The sequence below is a fragment of the Haliaeetus albicilla genome, chromosome 2, assembly GCF_947461875.1.
Source record: "Haliaeetus albicilla chromosome 2, bHalAlb1.1, whole genome shotgun sequence".
Lineage (NCBI taxonomy): Eukaryota > Metazoa > Chordata > Aves > Accipitriformes > Accipitridae > Haliaeetus > Haliaeetus albicilla.
In genome coordinates, this window is record NC_091484.1 from 27,544,643 (window position 1) to 27,561,497 (window position 16,855).

A 16,855-nucleotide genomic window follows, 5' to 3' on the forward strand; every position below is an offset into this window, starting at 1 on the left:
AGAAAGCTGTGCACACAGGAGATCCAAGGATGAGATATGCTTAAGAGTGAAGTGTGTTTCCTGCAAAGGAAATGAGCAAGTAGCAGGAGAATCCCAGGACAATGTTTGTTTCATGTTAAGCATTAGAAGTGGCAAGCAGTGTAGATGTGCACACAAACCCAACGTGGGTATGACCTGGGCCAACAGTGAGAGTAATATCATTTGATCTTCAAACCCTTGTAAGAGTGTAACACTTGCCTGGCACAGCATAACTCACCGCAGCATCCAAGAACACTCTGCGCAGAGGAAGCAATGCTTTAAAGCTAGCATCTCCGTGCATTTTTAAGTGTTATCTGCAATACATTGCTCCCTCCACTTCTCTGGAATCTAAGCAGAATGTTAAGTTAAAAGTATACAAAAAAGAAAGAAAGAAAGAAAGAAGAGACAAATCTTTGGACATTTCTACAGGTATTATGTCTTTTTAGGAAGCAGCAGGAGCTGTTCTGCAAGGGGGATGAGTCAGGAGCTGCAGAGGACCCCTGCACAGGCTGTGCCCTCACTGACGGGGTGCCATCCCACCATCCTGCTGTCCCCAGGCTGGGTCAGGGCAGGGTTGACAGCCCAGGAGACCATCAGGCAAGGTGAGGTAACAGGCCAGGTGCAGGCACCATTCAGGAAGCCCAGCCAGGACAGCAGGAGACAGGAGAGCTGAGGGCAGGACAGCATGCCCCAGTTCCAGCCGCAACGAGCCCTCCAAACGCATGGGCAGATGGGGTGGGGAGTGGACCTAGTTGTGTTATTGGGCAATTAAGGCCTAATAGTGCTCTCAGGTTCCTCAGCCTCTGCTGTGCAAAAACTTATCATCTGCCTGACCCAGTCAAGCCTTCAAGCACTACTACTTTAAATCCCAGACATAAGAGGAGACATTTACCAGTGACTCACCTACAGGTTTATTAAAAATCCAAATCAAAAGTGACTGGTAGGAGATATTCTGAGGAAACAGCCAAATCCAAGACTAACTCAGCAGTCCAGCTGATGCACAGAGTAATTTTAAATGGAACAAGAAGAATTTGGATGTCTTGCTAGACATGTGACAGAGACTTGGCTATGATTTTTTTTTTGGTTACCTTTTATGGGGAGAAATTCTTATATGGGGGATTTGTCAAAACCTAACTTAGAAATTATTTATAATACCATTTTGAAGGACATTCTGTGTAAGCTTATATACATCTTAGAAATATTTGCACTTGACATAACATATAATCTTCACTACTGGGAATTATATATGTAAAGTGAGGGCCAAAACATCAAATGGCACACTATGATTTTTGTCATAATTGTATCTGAAAAAAATTTATAAACGGTTTATTTCCTTCATCTCACAGGAAAAGACTAAATAGGGCTTATAAAGAAGACATGTATGGTAATATGCACCCAAACTTTAGTAGGTTCCTTTAGTAGGTTCCACATCCTTGGGAGCAGAGGATGTGAAAGAAAACTAATCACTGGAGGATCCTTTGAGAGTCAGAATAAAAACTAATATGAGGAAAGCCCAACTGGCATAAACACCTCTCTTTTACTCACTTCTTCTTCAGCAAGCTAGCAAACATTCAGTGTTTTATTACCCAGCAGGCTAGGATGCCCTTCCCACTTTTCCTGAGAAACTTCAGCTCTTCCTCAAAGACTGTTCAAATTTTACTTCAGTACCTTTCATTGGGAAGTTGCACATTTGGGTTTTTTTCCTTTTCATTTTTTCCTTTTCTTTTTTTTTTAAAAATTTATTCTTCCAATTTTAAGGAGAGTACTTAAGGAACAGGATAGGAACAATACCTTAAAAATGTACTAGAGAAAAATAGTTCTCTCCAATTTTATCCTCTTGGATACATTTTTGTTTGATTCTTCTTTCTTAAGGCAGAGCTATATCAACATAGAGTTAGGTTTTAATTACAGGTCTTAGAAACTCTATTCTGGTTTTAATGTTGAAGGTTGCATATTGCACTTGAAACATAAAACCAGTTTCTATCAACATCAAATCCTTAATGACATAAATCCAAGTCTCTTTCTCAGCACAGATGAGACAACTCTAGTCTACAGCTGGTAGTATTGACCATCAAATTATTACACCTTCTCCATATTGACCTGAGAGTTAATAATCAAAGGTTGTGATATACTGAGAAAAAACATTTCAATATGTTACAGTTCCCTTAAACAGATGTCTTGCTAGGTATAGCAAGGTCAATTCTGCTGCCCTGAAAGTTGGCGGGGTGGGGAAATACTTGCTGTTTGCTACCTTATTTTTCAAATAGAATAGAATAGAATAGGTATTCAGGGTACCAGGAAGAAGAGATCAGCACCCCCCTCTCCACGTCCTCTCCTCAGGAAGCTGTTGAGAGCAGTGAGGTCGCCCCTTAGCCTCCTTCTCTCCAAACTAGGCAAACCCCATGTCCTCAGCCGCTCCTCAGAGGACATGCCTTTCCAGCCCCCTACCAGTTTTGCTGCCCTTCTTTGGATACATTCAAGTACCATAACATCCTTTTTAAATAGCGGGGCCCGATTCACGGGATTGCATTCCTGTACTGTGTTCCCCACATTACAGGAATGGAATTAGTATAGCCATGGCTAATTATTTCAGGATGTGCTATTTCCACATGCATTTGCCTTGTGGGGTCCTTTGCAAAGAGCAAAGCATGGTCTTAAAATGCACGGACTACAAGTTTGTTTTCAAGTGTAACTCAAAACTTAGGTTTTAGCTGGTTTTCATAATGTCTATTATAAATTAAGGAAAAAATTCCCTTGTATCTGACGACATCATCAGTAATTTCATCACACTGACATTCTTAGGTGGGCATTTAAAAGTTAAAATCTTCAGTCCTTCTTTGCAGCTATCTTCCAGGCACGTAGGGACTCTTAAAGACAGGCAGCTGCCTTTTAGTGTCAGATGGACATCTGGCCAGCCAACTCCTTGCCCATATCAGCATTACCAGTAACAAACTTCCTCTTCACGAAAGGCCTGCAGGATTCATTTAAAAACTCAGTAACCTTTATTCACGCTCCGGGAGAGTAAAGCATAGCCCCACAGACAGCAGTGCTACAAACCACATCACACTGACCCACCAGCATTTTGTCTCTTGTCGCTTTTTCAGCGCCTGGGCTGATTTGGCACTTTCTCGAATTAAAGGTCCAAAATGGAAGCTCAGTTAATGCCAGCTGTGGTTATTTTCTTTCCTAGGAGGCAGACATCCATTTTGAAAGTGACTAGACAGACACCACCAGCTTCATGTTCAGAGCCCACCCAGCCAGCCCGTCCGTTGCTCAGCTGGCCAGTGGAGGGCTGGATCTGCTGGTCGTGACTGCGTGGAGCTGGACTCCAGCAGGCTACTGATGTGTGAAAGCCTCATTAATGCATCTCTCAGGCTCCACCCTTCATGCTTTGATGCCATCAAATGTCTGAAACAGTGAAGCTCATGCTCAGGTCTTTTGAATTTAGATTGCAGTGAACCGTCGTTCAAGACATGTAGGCTTCCTGCCTTCTCTAAAAGATATATTCATTGTCCACATCATATTCTGGATTTCATGGCATCCACAAACCAGGAAAAGCTGTATCTCATGGTATGTTTCTATGGCCCCCATACTCCATACCAGCTGAAGCTCTGACAGAAGAGAGAGCCCCTCCATCAATAAGCCATACGTGTGAAGAACTGCAGGTAACACAACCTTAGGTGGAGCACCACGAGTTTCCGCTCCAGTTTGGAAACATTGGAGTAAGCAAGCATTCCTGGAGGCATGAGTAGATGACAGGGTGACTGTGAGCCATGAAAGAGATATAAGCAAATGCATTCTTGTGTGTCAGGCAAGATATTTACATAGGAAAGGCAAGTATTGTGCAAAGTCCTGGTGAGAACTCACGTGCAGCACTAAGGACATTTCTCATTCCTCAGGTTCAAGAAGGATACATTCTGTCTGGGATGAAGTCAAATCAAGCAGTTGATTAGGGGCATGGAGGGCCTACAGAAGACGATGACTAGAAGCAGCAAGAGAAAGGCTGAGAAGGCTGCCAGCACTTTCTTGCAAGATATCAAGAGTGAAGGCCAAAGGAGGAAAAGAGCTACTGAAGTACAAGGAAAAAGATGATCAAGAACACAAAACAACTTGGGACTTCTTTCCAAGAAGAAGACCTCACCATAAGCAGGGTAGTAGCAAATGTCAGTTGGTGCATTCATAAGGAATGGTGAGGAAATCCTGCATGGTCTCTACGTCTCTGCAAAGTTCATGCAGAGGGAACCAAAAGCCTTTCTTTCACCTCTGGCATCCCCACATCCAAAGGAATGTATATGGTATAAAAGCCCTTCTTTACATAGTCTGGAAGTCCAGATGGATTTACAGGGACGCCCAGCAGTTGGCCCAGTGCATGGCCACCAAGGGCAGGGACAGCCCCCTGGGCCTCCTGGGCACAGGGACAGCCCCCGGGGCCAGCACCCCAAAGGCCTTCCTCCGAAGGATGCTGGGCAGAGGGGCTGCGCGTGGGGGGCCCCGTCACCCCGGTGTCACAGTGCCACCACCCGGCAGTGCAGCAGTCACAATGCCCCGGGGCAGTATAAAAGGGGCAGCCTCCCGTGCCCCGCTGCCAGAGATGGCCCGGGGACAGCCCGAAGACATCCGAGAGGACGTCCTTGAGGAGCCGGTGGAATTACTTGGTGGGGCTGAGGGAGGAAGACCGGACATTGGACCAGGCTGCTGGAGGTTCTCTACTGCAACACCATTTCCCGGCAGGGCCACGTTCAAAGCCCATCTGATGGATGGAATCCTGCTTCAACCTTTGGGGAACAGACACAAGCCCCTCAGGAGATGAGAAGAACCACCAAACCCTGGTGGTGCCCGAGGTTGCCAGGCCTTTTCAGCTGGATAAGCAGTGGCAAGACCATGGGAATGCCTTCTTGAGGAGCACTGCAGAGCTCACCATCTTCATCACCTGCGGAGTCAGGGGCAGCAGTCGTAAGAAATGGGATGCAGAGATGTTGCCAGGGGTCCCAGTGCTTTGGAGCACCCACTGGTGGCCCAAAGGCACAGGAAGGATTCTTGCCCCCAAGGTTGATCAGGCCAGGGGCGTTTGGTCACTCTCAGAAGCCCCTGAGATAGCTCCAGGTTGAGGGAGAATAGGGCTTGGGCATCTCCTGGGAGGCATGAGCAGCCTGTGGGATGAGGAGGCAGGTCTTGCTCACATGCTCAGGGAATAGCCGATCGCCAGCTCTGGGGTCAGGAAGGAATTTTCCCCCAGGGCAGATTGGCCCTGGTCCCCGGGGGTTTTTTGCCTTCCTCTGCAGCACTGAGCATGACCACTTGTCAGGGGTCCTCCGGTCTGTTTTGGCTAGGCTACTGCCTGCTGCTCATGCACCGTGAAGACGGCCTCTCGTGCCTTGCAGCTGGGGGGAGGAAGGCTTTTTTCACCCACGGAGGGCTAGAAAGTGTCCCCAGGGGTTTTTTTGTCTTCCTCTGCAGCACTGAGCACGGCCCCTTGCCAGGGCTGCTTTGGGCCATTGTGGCTAGGTGCCCGCTGCTCATGGTCTATGAAGGTGTCCCTCATTCCCCACATCCGTGGGGAGGAAGACTTCTGGCTCCCAGGACGGGCTCCAAGGGATGGTCCCGGGGGTTTCTTCTTGTACCCTGTAGCACTGAGCACAGCCCCTTCTCAGGACTCCTCTGGGCCCTTTCGGTAGGTCCTTGCCTGCTGCTCTTGCACCTCCAAGGAACCACTCATGCCCTGGCTCTGTCGGGCTCTCTTGCTTCTTGCAATTTTTTAGCAGCAGCGAGCTCTGCTCTTCCCTTGGCTCCATTTCCCCAGGGGTTCTTGCTTGTGCAAACCAGCCTGTGCTTGGAAGGGCTCCAAGCTTGCTGCCCCATCAGAAGCTGCCACTTTCCAGCTGTCCCTGCATGCAATAGAAGCACAGGGCAGGCACAAGAGTGCTTTTCATGCATCATCACTGGCCAAGAAGCACAGCGGCGGGGCAAGTTTTGGAAGGCAAAAAGTATGTTTGTCATCAATGTGTCATAGTTTGGAAAATACCCCAAGGTACCAACACATCTCTTCTTCTCTTGTGTGTGGTCAGTACTGATGCTCATTCTTCAAGCTCTCACTCTTCAGTTCAGGAAACAGGGACTGCTTGGCCTGTATTCCTGCTGCTACTTTCTGTGGCTCTGTGGCTGTCCTTTGCCAGACTGCAAAGGATTTTTTTCAAGCTAAACTGAGGAATGCATCAGCCTGCTCCTGGCTACATGTGTGCATTTTGTTAACTCTTCTGAGAATCAGCTCTGAAACTGATTCAGAAAAATAACATAAAATAAAATCAAATCCTGTTTCCACTTGTAACTTTTCTGATTTGTATCCTTGAAAGTGTTTTTGGAGCTGAAGAACTTGTGGCATTTCAGGCAAATAATGGTCTCGTTACTCAACTTCTCATGAATGCAGGGAGTAGAGTAGAGTAGAATAGAACAGTTTGGCTGAAAGGGACCTACTACGACCATCTAGTCCAAGTTCCTGACCACTTCAGGGCTGACCAAAAGTTAAAGCATGGCATTAAGGGTGTTGTCCAAATGCCTTTTAAACACTGACAGGCATGGGGCATCAACCACTTCTCCAGGAAACCTGTACTAGGGTTTGACCACCCTCTAGGTAAAGAAATGTTTCCTCATGTCAAGTCCAAACCTCCCCTGATGGATGCAGCTTTGAGCCATTCCCACACATCCTGGCACTGGGTACCAGGGAGAAGAGATCAGCACCTCCCTCTCCACGTCCTCTCCTCACTAAGCTGTAGAGAGCAGTGAGCCTCCTCCTCTCCAAACTACACAAACCCAGAGTCCTCAACCACTCCTCAGAGGGCATGCCTTCCAGCCCCTTCACCAGCTTTGTTGCTCTCTTCTGGATGCATTCAAGTACCTTAACATCTCTTTTAAATGGTGGGGCCCAGAACTGCACACAATAAACAAGGTGAGGCCGCACCAATGCTAAATACAGTGGGATAATCACCCCTTTTGACTGGCTGGTTCTGCTGTGTTTGATGCATCCCAGGATGCGGTTTGCCCTCTTGGCTGCCAGGGCACACACTGCTGACTCTTGTTGAGCCAGTTCTTCTCCCAGCGCACCATCTACCTGCTCATGTCACAGTTGGACAACTTGTCCAGAAGGATGCTGTAAGGAGCAGTATCAAAAGCCTTACTAATGTCCAGAAAAACTACATCCACTGCCTTCCCTTTATCTGCTAGGTGGGTGACCTTACTGTAGGATATTAAATTAGTTAGACAGGACTTTCCCTTTGTGAACCTATGTCGACTGTGCCTGATGGTTGCATTATCCTTTAAATGCCTTTCAATAGCACCCAGTATGATATACACCACTTTCATCATCAGGTTAGAATCTTTAGAGGGTTTTTTCCTGTGTTTTGTCAGTAATGACACTCCACATTCAGATTACCTAGTGAAGAAGACTATTCTGCTGCTGCCTGGAGGCACTCTGGCTGCCTGTACCTTCTCTTGAGAATAATTAGTTCATTTATGTGTCCATAGTTATATGACTTGATTTATGAGAACCTAAACAACCTTACTCTTAGTGGACAGTCTGGCTTATTTCATTCAGATCAGGTTCAACAAGTAAGATAGCCTGCAACATTGCTTATTTTTAATCACAGCAGACACCTTTTTTGTAAGTGTTTTTCTATTCTTTACTCACATTTTCCCCTTCCCTCTATTAAACTGTAAGAAAGGAAAAAGCTTCCATACACATAGTCTGTGACTTGTTAAGATAACTCTTTTTCCTGATCAAATAATGCATTAATATGCTTGTGAAACTGCAAGGCCTTTCTTTGCCTTTTCTAACAAATCTGTTTGAGATCACAAAGAATAACCGTGTTGATCTCAAAACTCCCCCAGTCTCCAATGAAGTGGAAAACCATATTTTGCTTGTTTGGGATGACTATACATCTGTACAGTTTCTTTTCTTTTTTTCCTAAAGTAAAGTTCAGAGCATATTTTTGCCAAATTACGTATTTGCTTTCTTGCTATGGAACTATTTCCCAAATTGCTGACAGGAAAATATTACTGCTATGCCACCCTTTCCTATCTAGACCCTAAATGTAGAAAGCTGTCGTGGTTTAGCCCCAGCCAGCAACTAAGCACCACACAGCTGCTCACTCACTCCCCCGCGACCCAGTGGGATGGGGAAGAAAATCAGGAAAAGAAGTAAAACTTGTGGGTTGAGATAAGAATGGTTTAATAGAATAGAAGAAACTAATAATGATAATGATAACACTAATAAAATGACAACAGTAGTAATAAAAGGATTGGAATGTACAAATGATGTACTGTGCAATTGGTCACCACCTGCTGATTGATGCCCAGTTATTCCCCAAGCGGCGATTCCCCACTCCCACTTCCCAGTTCCTATACTAAATGGGACGTCCCATGGTATGGAATACCCCGTTGGCCAGTTTGGGTCAGCTGCCCTGGCTGTGTCCCCTCCCACCTTCTTGTGCCCCTCCAGCTTTCTCGCTGGCTGGGCATGAGAAGCTGAAAAATCCTTGACTTTAGATTAAACACTACTTAGCAACAACTAAAAACGTCAGTGTGTTATCAACATTCTTCTCATACTGAACTCAAAACATAGCACCGTACCAGCTACTAGGAAGACAGTTAACTCTATCCCAGCTGAAACCAGGACAAAAGTCCAGTGTTTCAGGTGTTTCCTCATTTATGGAAATATTGGAAAATCAGTTATTACAAACTAATAGATAGAGGTCTTTCTGAAGATCACAGCCTATGCAGATTAAATTTGGGTTTCTGATTACTGATTTGGGCAATAATCAGGAATCCAAATTATCATGGCTTCTACAATGTGTGTAACAAATGTTTCTTACTCGAAGTGTGTTTCTAGATACTATTAAACTCATTATTAAAGCAGTATTTCATTTTGGGGAGAAGGTCAATATTCCTGGAAAAAAATATCAATGCCCATTAGACTTCCAGATACACTTAATGTATTTATCATTTCAAAACAAGATTAGTGCTTTATTCTTCATTAACATTGAATCACGTTCCAAAATAAAAGGTAACATTTATTCACAACAAGCTATGAGGAGATAAAGCCAGAGAATTCAGAGGTCAAGGTCCATTATATGGAAACTAAGAATCACTAGATTGTTTCAAATACTTATTTTGAAAAAACTTACAGCACATTGCCAATCTAAAAACGTAAAAATTGTGTATATTCTTTCTCAACAGAGTTTTATTCTCTGTATACTCTGATGCAATTAATGCCCCTTTTAGAGACAAGAATATGTAAGTTTTTATTTCTCCTACTGCTTTTACAGATCTAACAGGCAACAGAGTGTGAGCTGGATGTTAGTCCCTTCTATGGAATAACTGAAGATTTATAAGCAAACCCTTTCCTGTCCACTATTCTTGAAGGAATAGGGGCTGTACACCTGTAAAAGTAAGGACAGTGTTTGTTTGAAGGTGAATGTAAAAGAAGAATAGAACTTGTCTCTCATGTGAGTAAAAATTGATATAATTAAGATTAATTTTTTAAGTGCAAATTGGGACTCTTTTGCTACTGGAAATCATAAGAAGGCAAATATGATCAAACTAGTTTCTCCTGGCTTTTTGCTACATCTAACAAAGTCTGTGCAGGAGATGGTAGGTAGATACATCATAGTCATGGTAAACTCTCTAAGTCCTTTACTGTGTTTCCCTTACATACAGATTCCAGAGAAAGCATGCATTCAGCTATATATTAAAAATCTGAGACAAAGAAGCTTCAATGATCATTATTTATGCTGCTACACAATTCGTAAATTTATACCACTCTGTTTTAAAGAAGCTGTAAACACCAGGAAGCACATTAGAGCCTAAAACTAGATGTATAACTCACACAAAGTGCAGCAGAGCAGTGTTACCTGAAGATCATGATGGAGATGAGAGGTAATAAGGAAAATGAGCTCCTGTTCTCAAAGGCTCTAGGAACCATTTACCAATAGACTGGAAAGATATTGCTCTAAGAACAATAGGCAGGTCAGCCTTTGGTAGGCTGTAGAGGTTAATTAGTTGGGGATTAAAATATAGCTGATACAACAAAGCTAGTAAGGATGATACTTACTGTTAATTATAACCCTAATAATTAATTTTAAAATAATTTTGTAACTGTTTCATCACTGTAAATAATTATTTTTAAGTAAATACATTCATTTAACTTTTAGTCTTGTCTAATGATGAAATTGATGCTGTAGTCTGATATTTGCCAGGCCACAGCGTTCCCTTGGGCACGGAGTATCTGTTCGCCGAAAGGAATCTGGCAGATATTTACCATGCAATGAGAGATACAACTTTCCAGTATTTCTGGTTAATTCACCATTGAGCTCCAGGGACCCAGTTGTAGCTGGATCAAACAAATTATTGTGGAGTAGAGACATCTTTTTCTGTGAATGGCAGATTAAGCCTCTGACAAATAACAAGATAGCGGACACAGAGCTTGGAGAGTTTGGTGTGTCTTTGAAAGATGAAGAGCCTTCCTGTAACAATGTCCTATTCTGAAAAGCAAATTATTTCATGATCTTAAAGTGGCAAATGTGTGTAATTGATTTACACAACTGGAGAGATAATAAGAATTAAAGTTGTTATTTCAGATTTATTTATTTGAAAAATTTCCTTCTGTAAATGTTTATTTTTGGTTTATAGTTTCTACTATGTCTAAGCTCCAGGACACATACTTCTCCATCTCTCTAGACTTAACTGTTGTTTTCACTATCATACTATAAATATATTATGACCAGACCTGTTTGAAACAAAGCCATTTTGTTTCACAAGAATGTCATGCAAACTTTTTTCTCTGTTTCACTTCAAGGAGTTTATCCCTTGAGTTTGTCTTTGAATTTCAACTTCAAAGGAACTTAAAACCACGATCTGAAATTCAGTCAAGGCTGCAAAGCCTTGCCTTGTTTCAGGTCAAAAGCTCAGGAAAGTGTTGAGTTCCCTGACCAAAGCAAAATCAATTCACTGAAAAAAACCCTTCAGTAATGGAACTATCTTGTTCCTATAACTTCAGCAAAATTCAAACTCATTAAAATCATCAGCTATGGAATTATAATATCCACTAATGTAGTCTTGACTCCAACCTCTTTGAGAAATGCTTTGTTATACCCACCACACAAACATACATTGAGAAAAGAAATACATATTTTACTGTAGACTGTAATACCATTTGTTTTGTAAAATAGCCTTCTATTCAAGTAAAACAGTACTGAACAAGTGCTATCTGCACTTGAACACTTCTCTGCTCCATAGAATCATCTGCTTAATTTTACAGCCTTTCATACAACCTGCAATGCTGTTTAAAATTGCTTTCAGCTATTTTTATACCACACACCAGTTATCATTCCAACTTCCCTCCTCCCCCAGCATCTCTTCTGTACTACTATTGCCACAAACATCAGAACTCAAAAGCAAAAGGCAGCACAGCAATCTGTCTGAGTATACACGCACACTGCAAAAGTAGGAAAGGACAGATAGGGTCAGTATCATCATAGCAGAGCTGAGGCCTCAGACCTCAGGACAGTATAACTACAACTTTTGGCAAGCTTCAACAAATCCCCTCATTTGCAGCTGTACCTAATACTGGAACATGCTCTTGTAAATACTGATAGCTATTGCCTGCTGAATAAAGGCAGAGTTAAGGTTGTCTCAGTCTATAGCTTGATGCTGTCATTTTCGGTTTTCACTTTTTTGTGCCATTAAATTCTATACTCCAGAAAGGCATAAGACTTCACATATTCTGACAGGATGTCTATCCATTAAATAACTTTCTGGTCACCATCATTTTGTAAGAAAGAAGACTTCTAAAAGTACAGCAACACACATGGCAAAAACTAAAATTATGTTCTTTAAACACAAAACAAAACAAAAGCTTAGCCATCTAAGTTAGAAACTTTGCCTGAATTAAAAAAAGTAAAGGTTCTTGAACAGTGTGTCTCCAAATGACCTGGACAGCTGTAATCCCATGCACTTTATCCAGTCCATAGCTAAAGATGGGACAATATACTCCAAATCCCCCCTTTGATACTGCAGTCCAGCAGTGCCTTTTACTTGCCTTATTGTACTGTTTTATCCATAAAAGGCAGGTGAAAATCCTGTTAAGAGAGATGTTCATGGATCCTTGGATTATTATTTCTTTTCTTTGTAATAAATGTGATTTCAGAGAAGCGATGCCATTCATTTGTCCTTGCTACTTCTCTTTGGGACTCAAGAAGAAAGCTAAACTATGTTAGGTTGTGTCTTAAAAGCTCATCTGCTCAACCATAAAGAGCACAGACAGACAAGGGCAGGAGGGGGAGCCCAAATAATACCCTGTTGGGCCATCCAGTGTCCAGGCAGCAGCAACTGCAGAGTCTGGGATCCAGGGCCAGCCACGGGGATGACTTGAGTGCCTGAGCTGAGCCGCTGGAGGGATCCAACATGTGTGGATATGGATGTTCACTGTTCTCACTAGTGGACATGCACCCTGCTCAGTCAGAGAGGTCAGCAGGATGAGGCCGTTGGTGCTGCGTTCATGTGCGTGCCCTATGATCAGTATGGTCAGCCACGTCTATATGTATATGGGCTCTGCTCTGTGGGCACATCCCTACTGGGAATACATTTACAGCCTTGCTACTGGTTAGACCTAGGGGAATGCAGCTGCAGCAGTCTCACCTCTGGCAGGCTATTGGATCTAACATGCTACAGTTTCCTCTAATAGATTATAGTTATCTTCAGAGGCTCTCTAGATAAAATGTACTTACTGAACTGAGCTTCCATCCCTGCATTTCTGCAGTTAAACATCTTAACAGCCTATCACATGCATAGGAATCATATTTTCCATGTGGCTGTAATAGATCAGCCAAAGCTCTAAAAATATTATACTTTCAGAAAAATATATGAATTTTTTTCTTTTTTTCACCAAAATACTGCATCACTGTAAATTCCGTGTTTTCTTTCCCAAGATTTCATGCAGCCATGCCATCGCTATGCACATTCACTTTTGGTGGAGAAAGGGCTGCCCATGAAACTTCTCCTCCAAGCATTGGTACTTTAAATATCTTCCTTTAGTAAGCATTCATTTGCCATTTAACCCTTTCAGTTTTACCAGTTCAGTAGCCAGACCATGGAGAAGTTTGCCATTCAATATTTATATATGTATTAATAGTTATTATATGAAATACATTCCCTTTTACATTAATACAATGTTTAAAAATAGAATAGGTTTTTGTTGAAATCCAGAAAACTGTGGATTTTCAAAATTTTCTCATTGATTTGGTTTTTTTTTGGCTAAAAATGAAAGAATTCTGCAATTATCTTTGTAAAATTTTACACAGCTGTAGTTAAGGTAAATAGTAAAGTAATATAAATTTTAAACTCTATAAATACTGGCTTCAAATTTAACTTTTGACCTATTCAGAAACATTTTTACTCTCTCCTCAATATTAGGAGGTTGTTTGCTAAAGGAAAAAGGGAGAAAAGTAAGGACTGGATATGTTTTCTGCATCTTCTAGATATTTTAGAACACACTTCGCAGATGAAAATCCCATTTTTAGCATACAACAGAAGGAACAGAAGACATAAGCTGCTGACTCAGCATACATTGTTCAGAACCTATAGGAAGAACAACTGCACCTCTCTTTCTTCTTTCCATGCTTTAATAGTGTAGGGCATGTGGAGCTCATAGGAAATATTCTTATTTGAGAAACTCAAAATAACAGAGTAAATAATTTGATTTTAGAATGGCCAATAATCAGTATATAACCATGCTTTGGGATTAGCAACCTGAACCAGCATCTCTCTAGCAGCGGTCAGCAGCTCTTCCCAACGGCTTAGGGCAGATTCACTGTGTCCATTTGGAACTCTAGTGTGGAACTGCTGAGAATATGTTTGCTCAGTACACCCAGCTAAGACAGCTGTATTGCTTTGGTCCCTTGCATGGTGCAGCACAGTGCTATGTAAATATATCCGTATGTAGATAAGGTGGAGTGTGATTAAGCCAATACCTCCTTTCAGAAAAGGTTTAAGGACCTTTAACAACCTGAGAGGAAGACTTTGACTTTTTGTCTCAACCAAAAGACACCAGCATCTTCCCTACTCCTCTGCAATTTCATAAATGGCAGGATGGCTTACAGTTATGACAAGTGGCACCGCTGTATCCGGTTCCATCACAAGTGCACTTGAAGCTGTCCCACGTCTGGGTGCATTTGCCACCGTGTTCACAATGATTGGGCACACACCTGTCAGGATGAGATGCAAAGACAGAAAGAAAAACCTAAATGAGCACCAAGATTTACACATACCTAAATTTTGAGCTGCCCAAGCAGTGTATCCCGTCCTTGTCTGGTAATTAATCCTTGTTATTTTAAACAGATTAACAGAATTTATATCTGAACACACAACTGCACAAAAGATGATTCATCAAGGCTCTGCTGCAGCCCTTTTACAAACAGCAAAAAAGCACAATAAAGGTGGGATACATTCACCCATCATAAACTAGGGTTCTAAGCTACGTAGGACTGGTACTTAGCTGTCAAAACAAAAAGACATCACAAGTCACACCTCCTCCTGCTGTGCCGGTGGTGTCATGCCTCAAGGACTCCAGTCCCACAGTTGACTGAAAGTCAAAGAATGCCAGTGAGTTGCTATTTATCTTTCTATCACCAGCAATGGGATAAAGTGGAGGCAGATTGCCTGCTGGCTAGGATGGAAGTTACTAATGCTGCATTATTAAAACAAACAATAGGTTTCAGTATAAAAGCTTTTTCTTCACAGGGTTTTGAGGCAAGCGTTCACCTTTCTCCCACCCACCTGCTTTTCTTCTCCAGCTACACTGTTGCTGGAGAGTAGAAGGAATACAAAGACAAAGTTGAACCGAAAAAAAAGTTATAGCAGAACATATATTTATTGTTTGAAATATTATCTAAATGTGATTTCAAAGATTTGAGTCTGGCCAGTTTCTTTTCTATCAAAGATAGTTAAAAATGGGGATTACCATGTACTTTCACCTTTGACACTATTAAATTTCTTTTCTTTGACAGGGCTTTGAAATATCATTTCAAAGAATTGTTTTTTTTCTTATTAAATTTGTTACAGTCAGACTCAATACAGGCTCTGCATTTTTGATCAAGAACTAAAGGAGCTTTTCTTTCATGTTGAGCTGGCCAAATCTAATTTATGAACTACACTTTTTTATTATGACATTAAAAATGAAAATTAAGAGACCCCCTATTAGAAAAACAAATTATAATATTTTCATAAATGCATTACAAATTAAGTATCCTTATCTCTAAGATAAATCTGAGATTCATCATATTCTTGTGATAGTTAACAATATTATATAACACCCAAGGACAGCTTTCCTTTCCCATGTAGCAATTTATTGGAACTGAAACTATCTGTGTGAACCCCCTGTAAGCTTACAGTCTCATATCTCTTCAAGTTCCAATTAACAGCATTGGCATACATGACAACTACCAAGAATAATCTATGTCATGATACGCATTAGAGACTTGAACATTGTATATTCACATTCATAAAAGATTTTGGGGTTTAGGCATTCCAGTACAAGTACCTCAGAATATAGACAATATAGATGTGTTACACTCTGTATCAGCCTGTAGTACTCAAGACTACCCACTCTTTCTTTTTCAAAAAGATCTCAAAATACTGGCATGGTTAAAAACAGTGTTTAAAGTAATGTTCTTCTAAAGCAAGAAAGAAAGCATTTAAAATTTTTGTTTTCACAATAAAAGAGTGAAACTACCTGAGACAATTATCACAGTTCAATAAATTATGCTTTCAACATCATTTAAGTGAATTAATTTAGTTTTGTAAGTGTGGCAGAACAAATGAACAGATAGAGCTGATTACAGCTATTCAGCTAATAGGTCGTGACCTTCTGTTGTGTTCTCAACACCACAGAAGAAAAACAAGAGCATACAATAGCACATTTCTAAACATCCAAACAATTAACAATTTATATGAATTCATACCTGGTGGGTACAAAATTAGAGAAAGCAGACAGCAGTGACATTTCAAAAAAAATCTCATAGAAGTAACTTTTATTCAAAGATGTAAACATCTACAAAAGTTCCTAAATCTAAACATGGGTTTGTATTTTTTCCAGCCTTTCAAAATAACTGCTTTTGATGTATGTTCAAATGTAAATGAAGAAGAAAACACATTACTTTAAAAGTATTTTTCCAATGACCAAACTAAACATTTTTCTGTGTGAATTTTGCCAGCTATTTATATGAAGTCTCACATGTAATGCTAGTAACTAGTTTCACATTTTAGTGTGGTATAACTTTTATTGTAGCGTAACTAGTGAAGATGCTGCATTATTGACTATATAACTGAGGTAAATGACTTAATCTAGGGAAATATGAAAAACAGATATTTATCTGTATCATTTAATGAAGCATATTAAGTCATAAAACCAGAGATATTCAGCAAACTTCTTGATGTTAATTTCATACTTCTAGTATGATGGTTGGACTAGCCTAGTCTGCATCTGCACAATTTTTTACCCATCTGCTTCTCCCTGTTCTAAATATGATGTAGTTAGAAACAGGGAGCAAACAATATGTTAATATTAGCGCTAACTGGATCATTTCCTTAAGTCCTCCCCCCACCCTCAATTTTCTGTTAGTTTATTTTATCACACAGAATTATAAGATTTATTTCCTATTAATTCCATTAGCACACTTTAACATAATCTGCGGCTCATCTGTCCACTTTTGGACAAACCTTACCCACTATAATAGAGTTTACAGGAAATTTTAGGTAACCAGAATGTAGAAATTATGAAAAAAACCCCTTT

At 41.2% G+C, this 16,855-nt stretch overlaps 1 protein-coding gene across 3 annotated transcripts in view; it reads right to left on the reverse strand.

Annotated features, from left to right (window-relative positions):
• The window catches only part of CNTNAP2 (contactin associated protein 2), a 1,232,776-nt gene that overhangs the window by 407,708 nt on the left and 808,213 nt on the right, over positions 1–16,855 (reverse strand). For all 3 annotated transcript variants that reach the window (XM_069811947.1, XM_069811956.1, XM_069811963.1), the window contains one exon: positions 14,164–14,270. In XM_069811947.1, coding sequence (XP_069668048.1) covers positions 14,164–14,270 — 107 coding nt within the window. The remainder of the gene's footprint in view (positions 1–14,163; positions 14,271–16,855) is intronic.